The sequence below is a fragment of the Protopterus annectens genome, chromosome 15.part0 (assembly GCF_019279795.1).
Source record: "Protopterus annectens isolate FY-2018-M chromosome 15.part0, PAN1.0, whole genome shotgun sequence".
Classification (NCBI taxonomy): domain Eukaryota; kingdom Metazoa; phylum Chordata; order Ceratodontiformes; family Protopteridae; genus Protopterus; species Protopterus annectens.
Genome location: NC_056749.1, coordinates 134,595,686 through 134,614,845, shown reverse-complemented (window position 1 = coordinate 134,614,845; position 19,160 = coordinate 134,595,686). Strand labels below are relative to the sequence as shown.

Below are 19,160 nucleotides of genomic sequence, written 5' to 3'. Positions count from 1 at the left end.
CAAGGACTTATTTTTAATTGTGGGTGTAATAACTTTGTTTTATGTCAACTAATTTTAAATACTCACTTTCCAGCTTTTTACTGCATACTTATCAGCTATATAGTACAGTTGTGTACCTACCATAAATGTAGATGTTCGAGTGTATTCATTGTTGCAGTCATTACACTTGGGTTATCCTGCTGGCAGGCTAACCGCAGTCGGCCTGAATTCCAAAGTCCTGGTCCGGTGTTGGTTGCTGTCGCCTCCTCCCTGACATCAGTGCGCCAGGGGTATATAAGATGCAGCCAATGCCATTTTCTTCAGTTTTTCTTGCCCCAGATGTCAGGTACCCCCAAAAGGGTAGGCTAAAAACATTGCTTAAAAAAGCATGCACTAAAATAAACAATACCTTCATCTACAAGCAAATACACCACATAGGTTGTATAGAATAGAGAAGTACAGATAAGTCCCAGCAAAGAAAGGGGGATGGTGGGTGGGTAACCTGGACTGCAACAGTGAATACACTCGAACATCTACATTTATGGTAGGTACACAACTGTACTATGTTCATCGTGTTTCACTGTTGCAGTCATTACACTTGGGTTGAAACCCAAAGCTGAGGTTGGGTGGCTGGATCTAAATAGAATTAGGAGTGGCTATGAGGCCCTGCAGAACTGCAGTGGCAAAGCCTGCTCTGGATTTAGAGTAAAGAGGTAAGTGGTAGTGCTTAGTAAAAGTGTGCACTGAACTCCAAGCTGCAGCCTCCAAAATTTCCTCGGTTGGTACTCCTCCGAGAAAAGCTGCTGATGTGGCTGCTGCCCTGGTTGAATGTGGCCTAATGCCCTTAGGCATTGATTTGCCATGTTGTGCATAGCAGAAACGAATGCAGTGTCTTATCCATTTTGAAATAGTCTGCTTTGAGATAGCCTTTCCTTGTGATCCTGCAGCATATGCCGCTAAAAGTTGGTCAGTCTTTCTGAAAGCTTTAGTTTTGTCCAAGTAGAAGCGTAGCTGTCTGTGTATGTCCAAAGAATGCAGAAGTCTCTCCCCTTTATTCTGGGGATTTGGATAAAAAGTAGGCAAATGAATGGTTTGATTAAGAGCCACACTGGATACTACCTTTGGCATAAATGTTGGGTTTGTCCTTAGAGAAACCCTGTCCAGATGGAAAATGATAAAAGGTTCCATTGCCATTAATGCCTGTAACTCTGAGACTCTTCTTGCTGAAGTTATTGCTAGGAGCAGAGCTGTTTTCCATTATAAGAATTTTATCTCGGCTGTATTGGCTGGCTCAAAAGGAGGCAGTGTGAGCTTTTCCAAGACAAAATTGAGGTCCCATGTAGGTATCGGTGCTCTCCTTGGGGGTCTTATGTTTTTGGCCCCTCTGAGGTACTGCCTTAACAGTGGATTTGAAAAAATAGGTGGTTCTGTATTGTAATGAGCTGAAATGGCAGAGGCATGGATCTTAATTGATGAGAAGGATAGGCCTTTATCCAGCATCTCAGTTAGGTATTGTAAAATCTGAGGGATATTTGGAACAAGTGGGTCAATTCTTTGTGCCTGATTCCAAGCACAAAATCTCTTCCATTTTTCTGCATAAGATTTTCTGTTGCTGGGTCTCCTGGCTTCCAAAATAACATCCATAACTACTTTAGAGAGAGGTGTGTTCTGAGTGGTTATATTATTCACCATGCAGCCAGATTTAAGGTTCTGAGTTGGCTGTGCAGGATCTGATTGTTTTGTTGGGTCAAAAGATGAGGAATTTGAGGTAAAGTCCAGGCTGGGCCTTGAGACAAGCTCTTTAGGATTGGGTACCAGTGCTGGCGTGGCCAGTCTGGGGCAATCAGAATCATTTTTGGCTTCTCTTGTCTGACCTTTAGGAGTACCTTGGGGAGGAGAGGCAGTGGAGGAAAGGCATATACTGTCAGGGTTTTCCAGCTGAATGATAGAGCATCCACCTTCCATGCTTGTGTGTGATAAGTCCTTGTGCAGAATCTCTGTAGTTGGCAGTTGTGAGGGGAGGCAGATAGATCTATGTCTGGGCATCCCCATTTCATTGTTATCATACTGAAGACTTGTGGATCAAGTTTCCACTCGTGAGAGTCCATGAGGTTTCTGCTTAGTTCGTCTGCCAGAGTATTTGTCTTTCCTGGCAGGAATTGTGCTTGCAGATGCACATGATAGGCCAATGCTGTGTTCTACAAAGTCATGGCTTGCCTGCAGAGGGGGTAGGAATGTGTGCCCCCTTGCTTGTTTATGTACCACATGACTGTAGTATTGTGCGTGCTTAACAGTAGTTGGCCTGGATGGAGTAGATCCTTGAAGGCTGTCAGGGCATTCTGTACAGCTAGCATCTCTTTCTGATTGATATGAAGATGCATTTGGCTTGCGGGCCATGTGCCCTGAATACATTTTCCTGCCATGTGTGCCCCCCAGGCATAATCCGATGCATCTGTTGTTAGAGTCTGCCTGGCTGTGGGTACAGTGAATGGCTGTCCCTTGTTGTGGTGACAGGCCAGTGCCCACCATCGAAACTCCTGTTGCAGGCAGGGAATGAGGGTAATTAATGTTTCCAAGCTGTGGCAATGTTGAATCCAAACACTTTTTAGGTACCATTGTAGCTTCCTCATATGCAGTCTTGCATATGGAATTAGCAGAATGCAGGATGCCATGAAGCCCAAAGCCTGCAGAATTTTTCTTGCAGGTAACTGGGTTTTTATTGCCATCTTTTGGAAGTAATAAGTCAGTTGCCTCTGTTTGTCTGGCGTGAGATAAGCCATCTGGGCAGCTGTATTTAAGCTTGCACCCAAGAATATTATCTCTTGAGAGGATACTAGTTTTGATTTATTTTCGTTTACTGTGTACCCTAGGGAAATTAGTAATCTTTTTACAAATGCCAGATGCTTTAGTAGAATGTCCTTGCTCTCTGCTTGAATAAGGCAGTCGTCCAAATAGGGATATATCTGAATTCCTCTTTGTCTGCAAAATGCAATTACTGGTGCCAGGCATTTTGTGAAGACCCTGGGTGCAGTAGATAAGCCAAAGGGCAGTGCAGAGAATTGGTAGTGCATTGAGCCAGCTATGAATCTGAGGTATCTTCTGCAAGACTGCCTGATCGGGACATGCAGGTATGCCTCTTTGAGGTTCAAAGTTACGAGCCAAGCCTTCTTGCCCAGCATGGACAGAAGTTGCTGCAGTGTCAGCATTTTGAATTTTGGAACGTCCAGAAAAGTATTTAGAATAGACAGATCCAGTATTGGTCTCCATGCTTTGTCCTTTCTGGGTACCAAGAAAAGCCTTGAGTAAAATCCTTGTCCCTGCTCTTGCTGTGGTACTCGCTGAATAGCCCTCATGTCCATGAGAGATGAAATTTGCTTTTGTGCCTCTGCCCATTGATTGTGTGGCAGGTCTGGCATACCTTTTGCCTTTGGAAGAGTGTGAAAGTGGAACCTGTAGCCCTAAGAAAGAATACTCAGTACCCATTTGTCCTGGGTGATCATGTGCCAATTTTTTTGAGTAAAGTGCTAGCTTTTCCCCTAAGGGTGCTGCCAAAAGATAAGTGCTTGGCACTGGCAGTGGGAAGTCATTGGGACTGTTTCCTATATGGTTGTGATTTGTCTTCTCCACTTTTGGAGGTAGAAGCACCCCATTGTTTAGGTCTGTATGAGCCTTGGGGCTGAGATCTGCCTCTAGGGCATCTGTATCTGCCTCTTTGTGGCCTGTCTGACACTGGAAAGGACCAATTCTTAGAAGGCCAGTTCCTACTAAATCTGGGTGGCTGAACCTGTAAGAAATCCTTTACTGTCTGCATAGATTTCGCTCTATCCTCCATTTTCTTTAACACCTCTTCTGCCTTAACACCAAACAAAGTATCATGCTGTAATGGAGCATCCAATAATTTTGCTTCAACATGACCAGGTAGACTCTGATCCTTTAACCAAGCATGCCTTCGAATGACAGAGCCTGTAACTGCGGCCCTGCAAGAGGCCTCTAGTGAATCAAAACCACATTGCAAAGTATGCTTTCCCACTTGTTCAGCTGCATGCAATAAATCCTGCATTTCCTTGTTTTCAGGACATTCAGAGTTTGTCAGCATTTTCTGTTTAAGCAGAGACATTAGGTATTGCTGATATTTAAGCATATGAAACTGGCAATTTAAAGCCCTTACAGCTAAAGTAGCAGAGGTGTAAACTTTTTCCCCCCATCTGTCCAGTGCTCTAGAATCCCTATCTGAGGGAACAGGGGTTTTTGCAGTGGAAGCCTTGACCCCTTTGAGACCCTGAGATATAGTTTCTGGGTCAGCAGCATGGTTTTTATAAAGAAATTTATGTGAATCTGGATCCCTGTAGTACCTATCTGGCTTAACTGGTGCAGGGGGTAAAGAATCAGGAGACAGACTAGACTCTGAAAATACATCATCTACAATGTCTAGTACAGGTGGAATAGCACGAGGTCTGTGTTGAGGCAATGAAAGAAAATCTCTGAGCCTTTTCTTTGATTCTGAATAATCTTGGCTCTCCCAGTGGAAATGATCCCTCATGGTGTGCAGGGTTTCCCCAAAAGAATAGTCCTCAGGAGGAGAGGCTGAAGGGATAGATTCTTCAGCATCAGAGTCCTCACTGGGAGGAAGAGAGTATATCCCTGTTCTGAAGAGTCAGATGAAATGGAAACCTGATCAGAGGAATTATAGTCAGTGTCTTGCCTAGGCCTTTTATCAAGAGGGGGATGGGAACCCCTGATCAAAGTAATTAGGTCTTCGGCCATTTTGAGCATCTGTTTCTTAGGCATGGATGTCTGTCCAGGAGAATGCTGTACTTGTTTCTTTGTCTTTAAAGCTGTTTTAGTCTTTGTCTTGGATGCTGAAGTTGGCTTGATATAAAGCTGTGTAGGTCTGAAAACACCCTCAGAAGCCGATGCCTGCTCAGCGGCTCTGGACCCATCTGAGGGATTAGTTTCTGCAGGCTCAATACCTTGAGTTTCCAGAGGCCTAGTTGTCTCCACGTGGGAGTCGGAGGCAGCCTGTGGCTCTGAGGTAGCGGGTGTCAGGGGCTGCAAAAGCGCCTCACTGAGAACCGGCGAACCGGCGACTGGCCTAGAGGAGGCTTCGTCGTTGGTTTTGGACCTCGGATGCCTGTCCTTTTCTTTTTCCTTGTGCTTTTTATGAACTCTGGTCGTCAGCTGTTCCAACGGCATTATATAGTTAAACCTTCGGCCAAAGTAATGAAATGCAAAATCGTACCGACGCTTAATAGTGCGTTGGTTAAATCTAGCACAAAACCGACAACTAGTAATGTCGTGGTCAGGGCCTATGCAAGGAATACAGTAAGAATGAAAATCCTTATGAGGTATTTGCTTCCCACAAGAAATACAACTGTTAACTTTTTCTGACATCGGTCTGGAGCAAGAAAAAAGTTTCCCCAATGGGGTACTTAGCTTTACTGAAGACTTCGGATCTGAAATTCAATTTTGAAAATCTCAGGAGTCGGCCGACCGGCACTTGCAAACTGCTTTTGCTTCGGGCACCGAGCGGCAAGAAAGACTCAAGAAAATGGCGTCGGCTGCATCTTATATACCCCTGGTGCACTGACGTCAGGGAGGAGGCGACAGCAACCGACGCTGGACCAGGACTTTGGAATTCAGGCCGACTGCGGGTAGCCTGCCAGCAGGATAACTCAAGTGTAATGACTGCAACAGTGAAACACGATGAACATACACTATTCCTTTAAATATTTATGATTGTTTCAACTGATTAATTACTTAATGAGAGTACATATAGTGATGTAACAGTATTCATTTATTCACTATATCTGAGGAAGTCTGAGGGACACGAACAAAAATGCTGTTTTTTTTCTTTTGTGGTGTTAATTCAATAAAGAAGTCTGCTTTACTACAACCAGGAGTTTCCTGTGTGTTGCCTTTCGTGTTCTGTCCAGATTTTTTGGTGGCTGGACTTTGCTCCACTTTTCTTTGTTTTTCTTAACACCTTTATTAAATTATCATATAGGCAAACATACATTAATATAAAAGAAAACAAACCACATTAACATATTCCCAGTTACATACATTATACATCATGTATGTTTTACTATCAATCCAACATTACATAAATTGCTTATTTCCTGCCTTCTCTTAAACCTCAGTTCTCCTCCAGAACACTATTCTGCATGTATCATTCCCACAATTTCTATTTAGTTCTATGTAATTTGCTACTTCCTTTTTCTAAATATCTTGCTTCCAGTTCTTTTATTTCTGTTACAATATTCAGTACTTCAAATACAGTTGGTTTAGACTTTGATTTCCATTTCCTAGTAACTACTTTATTGGCAGCAACCAGAATTAAACTTAACAAAGCCTTACCATGTCTAGGCAATTCAGATCCTGTGCACCAGGTCAAAAGAATAATTTCCTTATTTACACTAATTTGCTCACCGAATATTTCTGACAGAAACTCTGCAGGGAATTTTTAAAATCCGTCAGTTCATCTGCAACTTGGCTTTTATCTTAGAACCAAAAAGCTAGTCACCTTCAAAGGAGGCACTCGTAAAGGATGTCTTGAAGTTCTCAGAAAGTCACAATGCCTCAGTGAGGCCAGCCTGTGAACAGTAATGCTTGTCCTCAGTGCCCTACTAATTGCATCACATGCCAGTTGCATGGGGAGGTGGGAAAAGTACAGTTGTGTACACTTACCATAAATGCAGATGTTCGAGTGTATTCACTGTTGCAATCATCACATTTGGGTTATCTGCTTGCATGTAGCCCTCAGCCGGCCTGAATACCAGAGTCTTCGGATTTCTGCGTTGGATGCTGTCACTTCTTCCATGACATCAGCTCGTCAGGAGTATAAAACATGCAGCCGACGCCATTACATCAGTTTCTCTTGCCACAGATGTCAGGTGCCCCCCAAAAGGAAGCGATTATATGGTATGGTACACCCCCATCAAAAAGCAAATACACATGATAAAATATATATCAAACAAGAAAGAAAGGTAGAGCCAAGAGAAGTCAGGGGGCTGGAGGGAGGGTAACCAGGACTGCAACAGTGAATACACATGAACATCTACATTTATGGTACATGACACAACTGCACTATGTTCTTCGTGTTTCACTGTTGCAGTCATCACATTTGGGTTGATTTCCAAAGCTAAGGAAGGGAGGAGGTAGTTAAAGAGCATTAGGGCCAGCTACTAAGCCCTGCAAGACTGCTGTGGCAAATCCAGCTCTGGATTTAGAAAAGATAGGCAGGTGGTAATGCTTGGTGAAGGTATGTACAGAGCTCCAGGTAGCAGCTAGTAGGGACTCCTCTGAGAAATGCTGTAGAGGTAGATGCAGCCCTGGTGGAATGTGATCTTATCCCCTGTGGGGTAGGTTTTCCATGGTGCTTGTAGCAGAAATGAATGCAATGGGCTATCCATTTGGAAATGGTTTGCTTTGAAATGGCCTTCCCCTCTGCCCCTGCAGCAAAGCCAACTAGCAGCTGGTCTGATTTTCTGAGAGGCTTAGTTCTGTCCAAATAGAATCTAAGTTGTCTGTGCACGTCCAGAGAGTGCAGTATCCGTTCCCCACTGTTTTGTGGATTAGGGAAAAGAGTAGGCAAATGAATGGACTGGTTTAGGGCCACACTAGACACCACCTTGGGCATAAAGGAAAGATTAGTCCTGAGGGAAACCCTGACCGCATGGAAGATAATGAAGGGTTCTACTGCCATGAGGGCCTGTACTTCAGACACTCTTCTCGCTGAAGTGATGGCTAGAAGTAAGGCTGTTTTCCAAGAAACTAATTTCAACTCTGCTGTTGCAGCTGGCTCAAAGGGGGGGGGGGTGAGCTTTTCCAACACAAAGTTAAGGTCCCAGGCTGAAGTGGGAGCTCTCCTGGGGGGTCTTAAATTTTTGGCCCCTCTAAGGAATTGTTTTAGCAAGCTGTGAGAGAATAGGAATGGCTCAGTATTATAATGTGCTGAAATGGCAGAGGTATGCATCTTAATTGACGAGAAGTATAGGCCCTTGTGGAGCATTTCTGTTAAGTACTCTAGAATATGAGGTACGCTAGGCACCATTGTGCCTATCCCCTAAGCCTGGCTCCAGGAACAGTATCTTTTCCACTTTTCAGCATAGGATTTTCTGATACTATGCCTCCTTGCCTCCAGAATGACATCCAGCACCTGCTTACTGAGGGATGCTAGAGGAGAGCTCATGGAATTAGCCAGGCTGCAAGGTTCAGGGTTTGAAGCTGAGGATGCAGAATCTGGCCCACCTGCTAGGACAGCAGGGGAGGGGTCTGAGGCAGGTGCCATGGTTGTAGCAGTGTCAGACTGCGCAAGAGGGGGGTAACAATGCTGGCCAGTCTGGTGCAATCAGTATTGTCCTTGGCTTTTCCTGTTTGATCTTTAGTAGAACCTTCAAGAGGAGAGCCAGAGGGGGAAAGGCATAAACTGAGAGGCTTTCCCAGGTAAAGGACAGGGCATCCACTTTTCAAGCTTGACTGTGGGGAGTTCTGGTGCAGAATTTGTTCAACTGGTAGTTCTGAGGGGAGCAAACAGGTCTACCTCTGGAGTCCCCCATTTGTTCCTCAAGAGGTTGAATATTTCGGGTTTTAGTTTCCATTCATGTGAGTCCATGAGATTTCCTGCTTAAGTCGTCTGCCAGTGAATTTAGTTTGTCTGGCAGGAATTGAGCTTGTAGGTGCACTTGGTAGCTCAAGGCTGTGTTCCACAGAGCCATGGCTAGTCTGCAGAGAGGGTAGGAGTGGGTTCCCCCCTGCTTGTTTATGTACCACATAACTGTGGTGTTGTCTGTCTTTACCAATAGTTGTCCTGGAAGAATAAGTTCTTTGAAGGCTGTCAGAGCATTCTGTACAGCTAGCATTTCTTTTTGACTGATATGCAGGTGCATCTGTCTCGGGTTCCATTTGCCCTGCCATGTGAGCCTCCCATGCATAGTCTGATGCGTCTGTTGTTAAGGTTTGGGCGGCAGGGGGTAGAGTGATAGGGAGTCCCTTGTTGCGGTAGCAAGCCTCTGCCCACCAAAGGAACTCTGTCCTTAGACAAGGAATGATAGGAATCATTGTTTCCAGGTCCTGGATATGTTGACACCATAGACTTTTTAGATACCATTGGAGTTTCCTCATATGCAGTCTTGCATATGGAATTAGCAGAATGCAAGAGGCCATGAACCCCAGACAGCTTGCAGTATTTTCCTTGCAGAAAGCTGGGTTTTTGTGGCCAATAGTTTGAAGTAGGTTGTCAGATAAACTTGTTTCTCCAGAGTGAGGAATGTCATCTGGGAAGTTGTGTTCAAGCTTGCTCCCAGGAATACAATCTGTTGGCAGGGTACTAGGTGAGATTTCTTTTCGTTGATGGTGTACCCCAGTGAGGTTACAAGTTTCTTTACAAATGCCAGATGTTGTAATAGCAAGTCCTGGCTTTCTGCCTGAATCAGACAATCGTCCAAGTATGGGTAAATCTGAATAATTTTCTGCCTGCAAAATGCAATGGCTGGAGCTAGACACTTTGTGAACACCTTGGGGGCAGTAGATAAGCTAAAGGGAAGTGCAGAGAACTGAAAGTGCATGAAGCCTGCCCTGAAACGTAGGGTATTATTGGTATGTGCAGGTAAGCTTCCTTTAAGTCTAGGGTTGCCAGCCAGGCATCCTTGGCTAGCATAGGAAGAAGGTGTTGAAGAGTTAGCATTTTGAATTTTGGAACCACCAGAAAGGTGTTGAGAATAGAGAGGTCCAGGATAGGATGCCAGGAGTTTTCTTTTCTGGGTACCAGAAAAAGTTTTGAATAAAAACCTTGTACCCTTAGATCTTCTGGGACAGTTGGATAGCCCTGATACTGAGAAGAGGGAGAACCTGCTGTTGGGCCTCCACCCATTGATTTGGGGGGAGGTCTGGCCAACCATTTGGGGATGGCAGTGTGTGGAAGTGGAATCTGTATCCTCAGGAAACTATGTTCAAAACCCATTTGTCCTGGGTAATGAGTTCCCATTTTTTGCATGCAGGATGAGCTTTCCTCCTAAGGGAGCAAGTAGTTGAGCACGGCTTGGAAGAGTTAAAGTTAAGTCATTGTGCCATGTATCCGTAGGGGGGTGGCTTACTACTCCCTGCTTTGGAAGTGGGAGCCTCCCACTGCTTAAATCTGTGCGTAGCCTGAGACTGAAGTCTTGGTGGTCTGCTGTTCCTAGGTTTGGACTGAGAAGGCCTGGAAGGGACTGGAAAGGACCAGTTCTTTGAAGGCCAATGCCTACTGAATCTGGGAGGCTGTACTTGTAGAAAATCTTTAACAGTTTGCATAGATTTAGCTTTTTCCTCCATCCTTTTGAGGACTTCCTCTGCTTTGTTGCCAAAAAGGCAGTCTTGGTTTAAGGGTGCATCCAGTAATTTAGCTTTAACATGATCTGGCAAGTTTTGTTCCTTAAGCCAAGTATGCCTTTTAAGTATAGACCCAGTGACAGCAGCCCTGCAAGATGCTTCTAAAGCATCAAAACCACATTGCAAAGTATGTTTACCAACTTGTTCAGCAGAATGCAATAAATCTTGCAATTCTTTGTGTTCAGCACAGTCAGAAATCAACATAATTTTCTGCTTAAGTAGTCCCATAATATGTTGCTGATACTTTAACATATGAAACTGGCAATTTAAAGCCCTAATGGCCAAAGTAGCATAAGTGTATACCTTCTTACCCCATCTGTCTAAGGCTCTAGAATCCCTATCAGAAGGGGTAGGATTTTTGGCAGCAGTAGCCTTAATGCCTTTTGGTCCTTGGGAAATGGTCTCTGGATCGATTCTTGAAGAGGAACTTGTGAGAGTCAGGTACTCTGTAGTACCCGTCAGGTTTTCTAGGAGCTGGAGGTAAGTTGTCTGGGGTAAGGCTAGATTCCAAGAAAACATCATCTACAATAGTCAGAACAGGAGGGATAGCTAGAAGCCTGTCTTAAGGCAGGAGTAAGAATTCCCTAAGTCGCTTTTTGGACTCAGAATAGTCCTGGCACTCCCAGCGGAAATGCTCCCTAAGGGAATGCAAGGTTTCACCAAAAGAAAAATCTTCTGGTAGGGAAGCAGAGGAAATGGAATCCTCTGCATCAGAATCCTCATAAGTAGAGAAGGGCAAATCCTGCTAATCAGAAGGAGCAGAGATATCATATTCCTGATCAGAAGAATCAGAAAGAAAATCGGTTCGAGGTCTCTTAGAGGGGGAAGGCTGGCTTCCCCTAATTAAGGTAATAAGGTCTTCAGCCATTCTAAGCATTTGTTTTTGAGGCATATGGACCTGAGTCAGTGGTTTGGTCATCGGTTTTCTAGGCGTAGTGCGAGTTTTAGGCCTTAGGAATTTGATACTTCTAGTTGGCAACGATGCCGTTGGTTTAATAAGAACGTCTGTAGGCCTGAATACACCCTCAGAAGCCGGTGCTTGCACAGCGGCTCCAGACCCATCCAAGGTAAAGACATCCGCAGGTTCCATAGTCGAAGAAGCATCTCGCGGCATACCAGATTCCGAATGGGTCTCAGTAGAGGCCTGCGAATCTGTAGTAGCGGGTATCAGGGGCTGCAAAAGCACCTTACTGAGTACCAGTGGACTGGCGACTAGCTTAACGGAAGCGTCGTCGGCAGTTTTGGACCTATGCGGTCTCTGTCTTTATCCTTACGTTTTTTCGGAAGATCGGTAGTCGGATGGCTTAACGAAGCCATTTCAAAGTTCGGAGATCGAGAATGAAAGTATTTAGCTACAAAAATAGCCCAACAACGAATAGTTCAGGCGTTGAACAAGGCACAAAACCGACAGCAAGGGACGTCGTGGTCTGGGCCTAAACAGGTGACGCAGTAAGAATGAAAATCTCTGTGAGGTATTTACTTTCCACAGGCAAGACAACTGTTAATTTTTTCTGACATCGGTTAGAGCAAGAAAAAAGGACCCCCAATGGGGTACTTATCTTTTTTGAAGACTTCAGGTCTGAAACTCGAAAATGAAAATTTCTGGAGTCGGCCGACTGGCACTTGCGAATTGCTTCTGCTTCGGGCACCGCATGGCAAGAAAGACTGATGTCATGGCATCGGCTGCATGTTTTACACCCCTGACGAGCTGACGTTATGGAAGAAGTGACAGCATCCGACGCAGAAATCCGAAGACTCTTGTATTCAGGCTGGCTGAGGGCTACCTGCAGGCAGATAACCCAAATGTGATGACTGCAACAGTGAAACACGAAGAACATCCAGGGAAAATGTTGTTGCCTAGTCCCTTTGCATTACAAGTGTAACTATCCTGTCAGTATGAGGGAACCACCTAGAAGGAAGGTGAGGGAGAGTAAAACAGTCTCTTACAGAATTCCTTCAGATGAAGAGAGAGGAGGTCAGCTCCCCAAACCTCCACCTAGCTCATTAGGTCAAGGAATTTCTCTAATATGGTGTCTTCAGCACGGGAAAACAAGGAGTCTTCTCCACTGCCTTTCTGTGTCCAGGATGTGAATGTCTAATGGACGGTCTATGTGTTTCCTCTTCCGCCTTCATTTTCTTAACTCACTTTGGGAGAGCAGCTCAAAAACCAGGAAGATGAAAGTAGACTCTACACTCTGCATCTATCTCTGCAGTGGCCTTCCACATCTCTTCCACTCTGGTGAGATAAGTGAAAGCCAAAGACCCAGAACTGTGGGTGTCCTGGGCTGAGATCAATGCCACTGCAAGTTTTGGGGACTGAGCTGTCAGCAAACCATGTTGTATCAATGTCCCTTCCAGATGGACCAAAACTGACACGCCTGAAGACACACAGGCCACTGCAGCCAAAGACACTGATTTTAAGCCTTTCACCTCTGATGCCAGCTCAGAAGCCATTCCAGATGTGGACACTAATGCAAGGGACATCAGGCAACAAAGACAATACCCATAATGGTCTTATGGGCATCAGTACCACAACTTAATTGCTTGGCACCAAATGAGCATGCACTAAGGTAACAGACTTCACTGGACAACTTGGTAACAAAGCTATAGGACAGACTAATATCCACAGTAGAGACTGAAGTGGGTGCATCATTCTCTAGTCTACTAGCACCAAACAGGGGCAGCTGAGAAGGCATTAAAATGGATGTCAGGGAGAACTTTATTAATGCCCTCATTATCCTCGCCCAGTCCAAGCTGACTGAAGAATGGATAACACAGAAATAATGAGAAAACTGCACCAACAAGGCAACAGAAGGCCTAGAGGGAAGAAATGTTATTAATTAATGCTTATTACACCATCTCATACCTATCCTGATTAAGTCTGCTGTGTAACTTCATGTTTCTTATTATACTACTGTATACATTTTTTTTCATTTTTCTTTTTATACTATATTATAACTTGTAACTAATTATTGTCATTACTTTACTTTCTGTAATGTCTGGAGCTTTTCTCCCCAGGACTCCGCTGAAAACGGACATCAGTTGTCCAGCCAGATTATCCTGGTAAATAAATGTTAAATAAAATAAACAAACAAATAAATAATGGTATGGCATAGACAAGAAACTGTTCAGCATTTTTTTTCTAGGAACTGCTAATATCTCAATCTGAGAAACAACAGGAACATTCTCAGACTAGCAAGCTTGCACACTTTTAACACTGGCTGGAAACTAAATATTTTCTTAAGAGGAATGAGGAAGGCTCTTAAAGATGCCCCTTCCAAAAATTATTTATGTTGACCCTTCTCTAGTAATAAAAAATAAAAAAGCAGCTCCTTGTAGCAGTAAAATGAGCTCTTCTTTGTCTGTCTTATACCAGACACTTGCACTATAACAGGTTGTGTTTTAGGAAACTTCTTTGCCACAGGTGGGGTGTTTTGTGAAACTAAAATGTATCTAAGGTACAATAGCTTCTTCATCAGAAGATCCCTTGCTGTGGTAGTCAGTGATCTCCTGTATGCCTTGCCATAGTCTGCTTGCATCTTTCATGTTTTCAAGTGGCTCTGTACCTTTCTGCTATACTCCCTTTTAGCCCCCTTTACACCCTCGCTCAGATTACCTCTTGCTACGCTTAGGGCTGCTTTGTCCTTAGCCCTCTGTAAACTGCATTTCTCTCCTTCACTCCTTAGGGGTGAGCCATGACTTCTGGTTAGCTCTAATAGTGATGCTCTTGGTATTTGTTACCGCATCAACACCCCATCAACACAGTCTGAAATGTATTCCATCACTACTTCAGTGTATTCACCAATGTACAAATGGGATTACAGTACCACACAGAAAACTCCCAAATTCTAAAAGTAATCAGAACAAAATGACAGCCTAGCAGCCTCTAGACCAGATGAGGCAACTGTAGCTCTGCAAACTCTGACAGAAAAAAAAAAGAAAAGTCTGACCTTAAAATCAATGCAGATTTGTAAATGATAAAGTGACCTACCCCTGGAAATAATCCAGAACAGAAACAGAGCTCTAAATGCTTCTAAAAGCATGAATATGGTCTGGGAACACTTTCTTGTGGTATAATGTCTCACACTCTTTTGTGTTTGTAACACAATGACAGGAATAGACCCCATTCCTAAGTAAGGGTATGGTTAAAGTTCAAGAAATTAGCTATTGTCATATTTTTCCTTTTTTCTTACTGAAATTCCACAGCTATTTTCTCTGATGTGAGCGACTCTATGGTAACAGAGTTCTGCCAAGGAAAGGAGGCCAACAGTATTCTGGGAATAGGGGAAATTTTGAGACTGAGAAAGTTTTCAAGTGATGACTTTAATATCTCCCTCAGTAGCTAGTCCTAATGGCTGAAGCGGATGGACTGGATCATGTAAGACCTAACAAGCTTTTAAAACTTATTTTTCACTTTCTAAATGTTATGGTATTATCACCAGATTTAAGAAAAGAAACATGCTAATAAGAAATATAAACATAAAAAAGCAATATACATACTCCTCTGTCTGATAGCGCTGTTGTCTCTTTCTCCTGAAGGGAAACTTGCTGGAAGGTGAGAAATCAGGTAACTGCATGATGGGAGCAGTAAGAGGTTCTGTTTCTTGATGTAGTTCAGATTTCCTCTTCTGGGTTGGGGATTTCTGAGCAAGACCATCAGATTCTTGTGAAGATGGGGGTGAAGATCTTGCAGAAAAAAATATTTCTTCCTATTGCACATGTAAATAAAAGCAATTATTAGTTTGAAATAATAATATATTTGACCATGAACACTGCTGTATGTTAACTTACATAAACGGTAACTTCAAAAAAGATGCTTGGAGAAAAGACTAGAATTACTAAGTATCTTAACAAACTTCTCTTTTTTTGTACAGAGACTTTCTTTTCATTCACACACCTGCTAGCCTTCTCACCTCAGTCAATGCAAAGTACAGCTGTGGAGGGCACCCACTATAAAGGAAAGTTATGGACTTACCATAATGACATATTTGATATCACCACCTTAATGACATATATGATATCCTCTTTATCATCATAAGGACTATGGTCAGCAGGACTTTGCTTGCCATTAAACACTTCTCCAGGCTACCAGGCCCCTCTCCTTTACCCACAAACAATCAGCTTATCAGGACCATTCCCCAGATCTCTGCAAGCTCATGTTAACTTTTAGCAAGACGCATATACAAGGAGTAACAACAAAAAACAAGTTCATCTGCAGCTAAGCTTCTGTTGTTCCACTAGGAATATAGTAGGGGGACAGACGGAGGGGTATGGTGATGAAGATGGAAACACCAGTCCACATCTATTGTTCTGATAACTAAATAACTTTTTGATCTGGAATTTAGAGTTTCACCTTCATGACCTTCAGGAACAATCCCAAGCTTGCAATCTTGGGTGGCTGCATGAAGGAACATGCACCTAATAATGACAGCTCTAAAACAAAATGTAGATCAGACTTGAGATCCAGTTTGAAGAATCTTGCAAGGGGATATTACAGCCTATGCAAATTTTACATAAATATTACCAAGGATGCACTCAGACTGCAAAGAGATAGCCACAACTCTGTAAAAAATGAGCTGTAAACTGAAAAGATAAAGACTAAATAAAATGTTGATAGCAAATAGCACATTAAGTGGTAGATCACAAACAGATCCAATACCAGTGTTAGAACAGGGTATAGTACATCCAGTTTACTGGACATACAAATATCATTCAAGGATGCATTCTTAGGAACAACTCGAAAAATAGCCATAGCTCTGGAAAAACAGCTGTTTGCCAAGAAAGACAAAACACACTTCAGATAACTAAACTTAATTCAATCACAATGGCAGACACACAGCTTACCTGGAAGATGCCATCATTTCATAAGGAATAAATGAAAGGTTATGAATTCTTCTACATACAGTCTATAACCAACCACACAATGCAACAAATATTCACCTTCATTTAAATAACTCGGAAGGAAAGGGCAGGCAAACTGAAAAAGTGGTTCAACTTTATCTGAGTATTTGCACTGGCATGCAGAAAAGCTTAGTCCCAATAGATAATGTGAATTTACAGAAAACAGAGAGCAATAGCAGGGAATGTATGCATCTCTCAAAATTTCCCATCTGAAGGGTTGGTGCCAAACTAGGAACAGATGCAATGTCTGCATTTCAAAGGCTATGACTGTAACAGCCAAAGATCTGTTTGAATAAAATGACTTGCACGTGTGTAAACCTTCACTGCTGTAAGTACTGACCTATAGACTGAGCACTATGGCAGCATCCACAGGATACATGATATATTCTACACAGCCGAACTGCCCTTAACCCATTAGGGTGTCTGCTTAACAGGTTACATCTGGGCTGTCCAACTGGCGGCCCGCCAGGGGTTACTGTCCGGCCCATGACCAGTCTGCAACCTTAAATCTATAAAAAGGACAAATTTTACATTTTTACAATTAATATTAGTTTTGTTTGCATTTCCACAATGCACTGACAAATTCTGGCTATGTTCGGTAGGATTCGCCGATTCTTGCATTGCAAGATTATGTCACACGTTCATCACATGTCAAATCAGTCAAAAACGCAACTGAGCAGAGAAAGTCTGCATCTTGAAGTTTCAATATGAAACTCTTGTAGTGTGCTACAGTGATGGGATAATCATGTGTGGCAAGTGTAAGGTCAACGCAGAAAACCATACATTCCAAAGTTGGTGGGAGGAGACGTACTTGTTTGCAGAAAATGGTGGTAAGCCTAAATGCCTAGTCTGTTTGCAAGTGATAACTGTCGCAAAAGAATGTAACTTGAAGAGACATTATGAAATTCACCATAAGAAAAAGTATGACCAGTACACAGATCAAGCCGTTTGTTCGTTTTTAACGACTTGGAAAGCAAGATGAACAAGCAGAAAGACATTATGCTTAAACCCTTGACTAGCCAAACCCAAAGTGTTATTGTGTCTTATGCTGTCAGTCTTGAATTGGCCAGAAGTAAGAAGCAGTTTACAGATGGTGAGATTGCAAAGCGTTGTGCAATGGAAATGGCCACAGCATTTAGCGATGAGAAGATGAAAAAGAATTTTGAAACCATTTCTCTTTCTGATTACAGTCAGCAGGAGAGTAGCTGATTTGGATGTGTATGTTGAAAAAAAATTGAAAAACATAATCGATCAATTCAAATATTATTTGTTGGCACTGGATGAAAGTACCGACATTGCTGATATCAGTGAGCTTGTTATTTTTATTAGATCAATGATAATTTCACTGTGAATGAAGAACTACTGGAGATAGTGGCGTTGAATTTTGGTATGAAAGCTATTGACATTTATAATGCACTGATGACAGCAGTGCAAAAGTACGGTGAATTTGAAAAATGCTCAAGCATTACAACTGATGGGGCAAAAGTGATGATGGGCCGTATAAGGTGGCTTGGTAGGACTTTTGCGGCAAAATGGAATTGACTGTGTACACCTGTACTGTATTATACACCACGAGGCCCTTTGCGACCGTTATGTCAAACTTCACAACGTTATGAACACGGTCATAGCCATCGTCAATATCATCCATGGCGGCAATAAAGTGCATTGGCATAGGAGGTTTGTGGCATTTCTCGAAGAGTTTGAAACACAGTATGGGGACTCACCTCTTCACTCAGACGTATGCTGGTTGAGTGCTGGCAAGTGCTTGACACTGTTTTTCTCTCTGAGAAAAGAAATTTTGTCATTTCTTAATGAAGAAAACATTCCAAAGACTGAAGACTTCATACTGAAACTTCAAGACACAGACTTTCTCTGCTCACTGGCTTTTTTGACTGACATAACAGATTATTTGAACACTTTGAATTTAAAACTGCAAGGGAAAAATCAGAATGTATCGACTCGTGGGTCACACTGAGTCATTCCGCAAGAAAATACAACTTTTTACAGACTCGTTGCGTAACAATGATGTTACACACTTCAAGTTATGCCTTGAACTCGTGTCGGACATTCAGTTTGCAGACTTTCGTGCACACGTTGAGGTTCTTGAAAGCATATCGCTGACTTTGGTGACAGATTTCAGGACTTCGAGAAGCTTTGATCCAACCTGGAGTTGTTCAATAACCCAATGCAAGCTTCAGTCAGTCAGCAGCCATCAGTGTTCCAGCTAGAACTATGCGAGCTGCAGGCAGATACGTTCTTCCAGTCACAGAAAGTGAAGTGCGAAGACTTTTGGAAGATGGTTACAATTGACCGTTTCCCCGACTTACATGACTTTGCCTTGAAACTGTTCAGTGTTTGGCAGCACTAATATTTGTGAAAGTACATTTTCCCTGATGAAACACATAAAATCTAAGGTGCGCAACAGTCTTAGCAACAATATGGGTGCATGCATGCATCTAGCTACAAGTTGTGCTGTTGACTTTACTGCCGTTGCATGCGATAAAGTCTCTCATCAAAATTCCCATTAGATTAGTAATACTACCACTGACTTGGCTAGTTTTTAAAATTATGTGATGGTTCCCTACATTTTGATTATCAGCAGTAAATTGTATTGCAAATGTATGTTCTGCTATCTGCAGTATCTGCATTCTGCACTCTGCAGGAAATTCATAACATAATGACAAATAACAATATTAATAAATCATTGCACTGTATTGACTCTTCTGAGTATTTTTCTGTAGTACGGGAATGGTGAAACATCCAGGCCACTAGAGAATTTATGTTTATAGCAACTAATTACAAAACAGTTGCATGGGACTACCACACTTGATGGTATGTACGGTTTGAAGTGCACTTGGCCCTCGAACTGAGCTCACGTAACATATGTGGCCCCAGACAGCCTCACAGTTGGA

The 19,160-nt window shown here is 42.9% G+C and overlaps 1 protein-coding gene across 1 annotated transcript in view; it reads right to left on the bottom strand.

Moving 5' to 3' along the window:
• Positions 1-19,160, bottom strand: part of RADX (RPA1 related single stranded DNA binding protein, X-linked) — an 804,920-nt gene that overhangs the window by 331,680 nt on the left and 454,080 nt on the right. Inside the window, exon 10 of the mRNA XM_044057246.1 lies at positions 14,848-15,056. Coding sequence (XP_043913181.1) covers positions 14,848-15,056 — 209 coding nt within the window. The remainder of the gene's footprint in view (positions 1-14,847; positions 15,057-19,160) is intronic.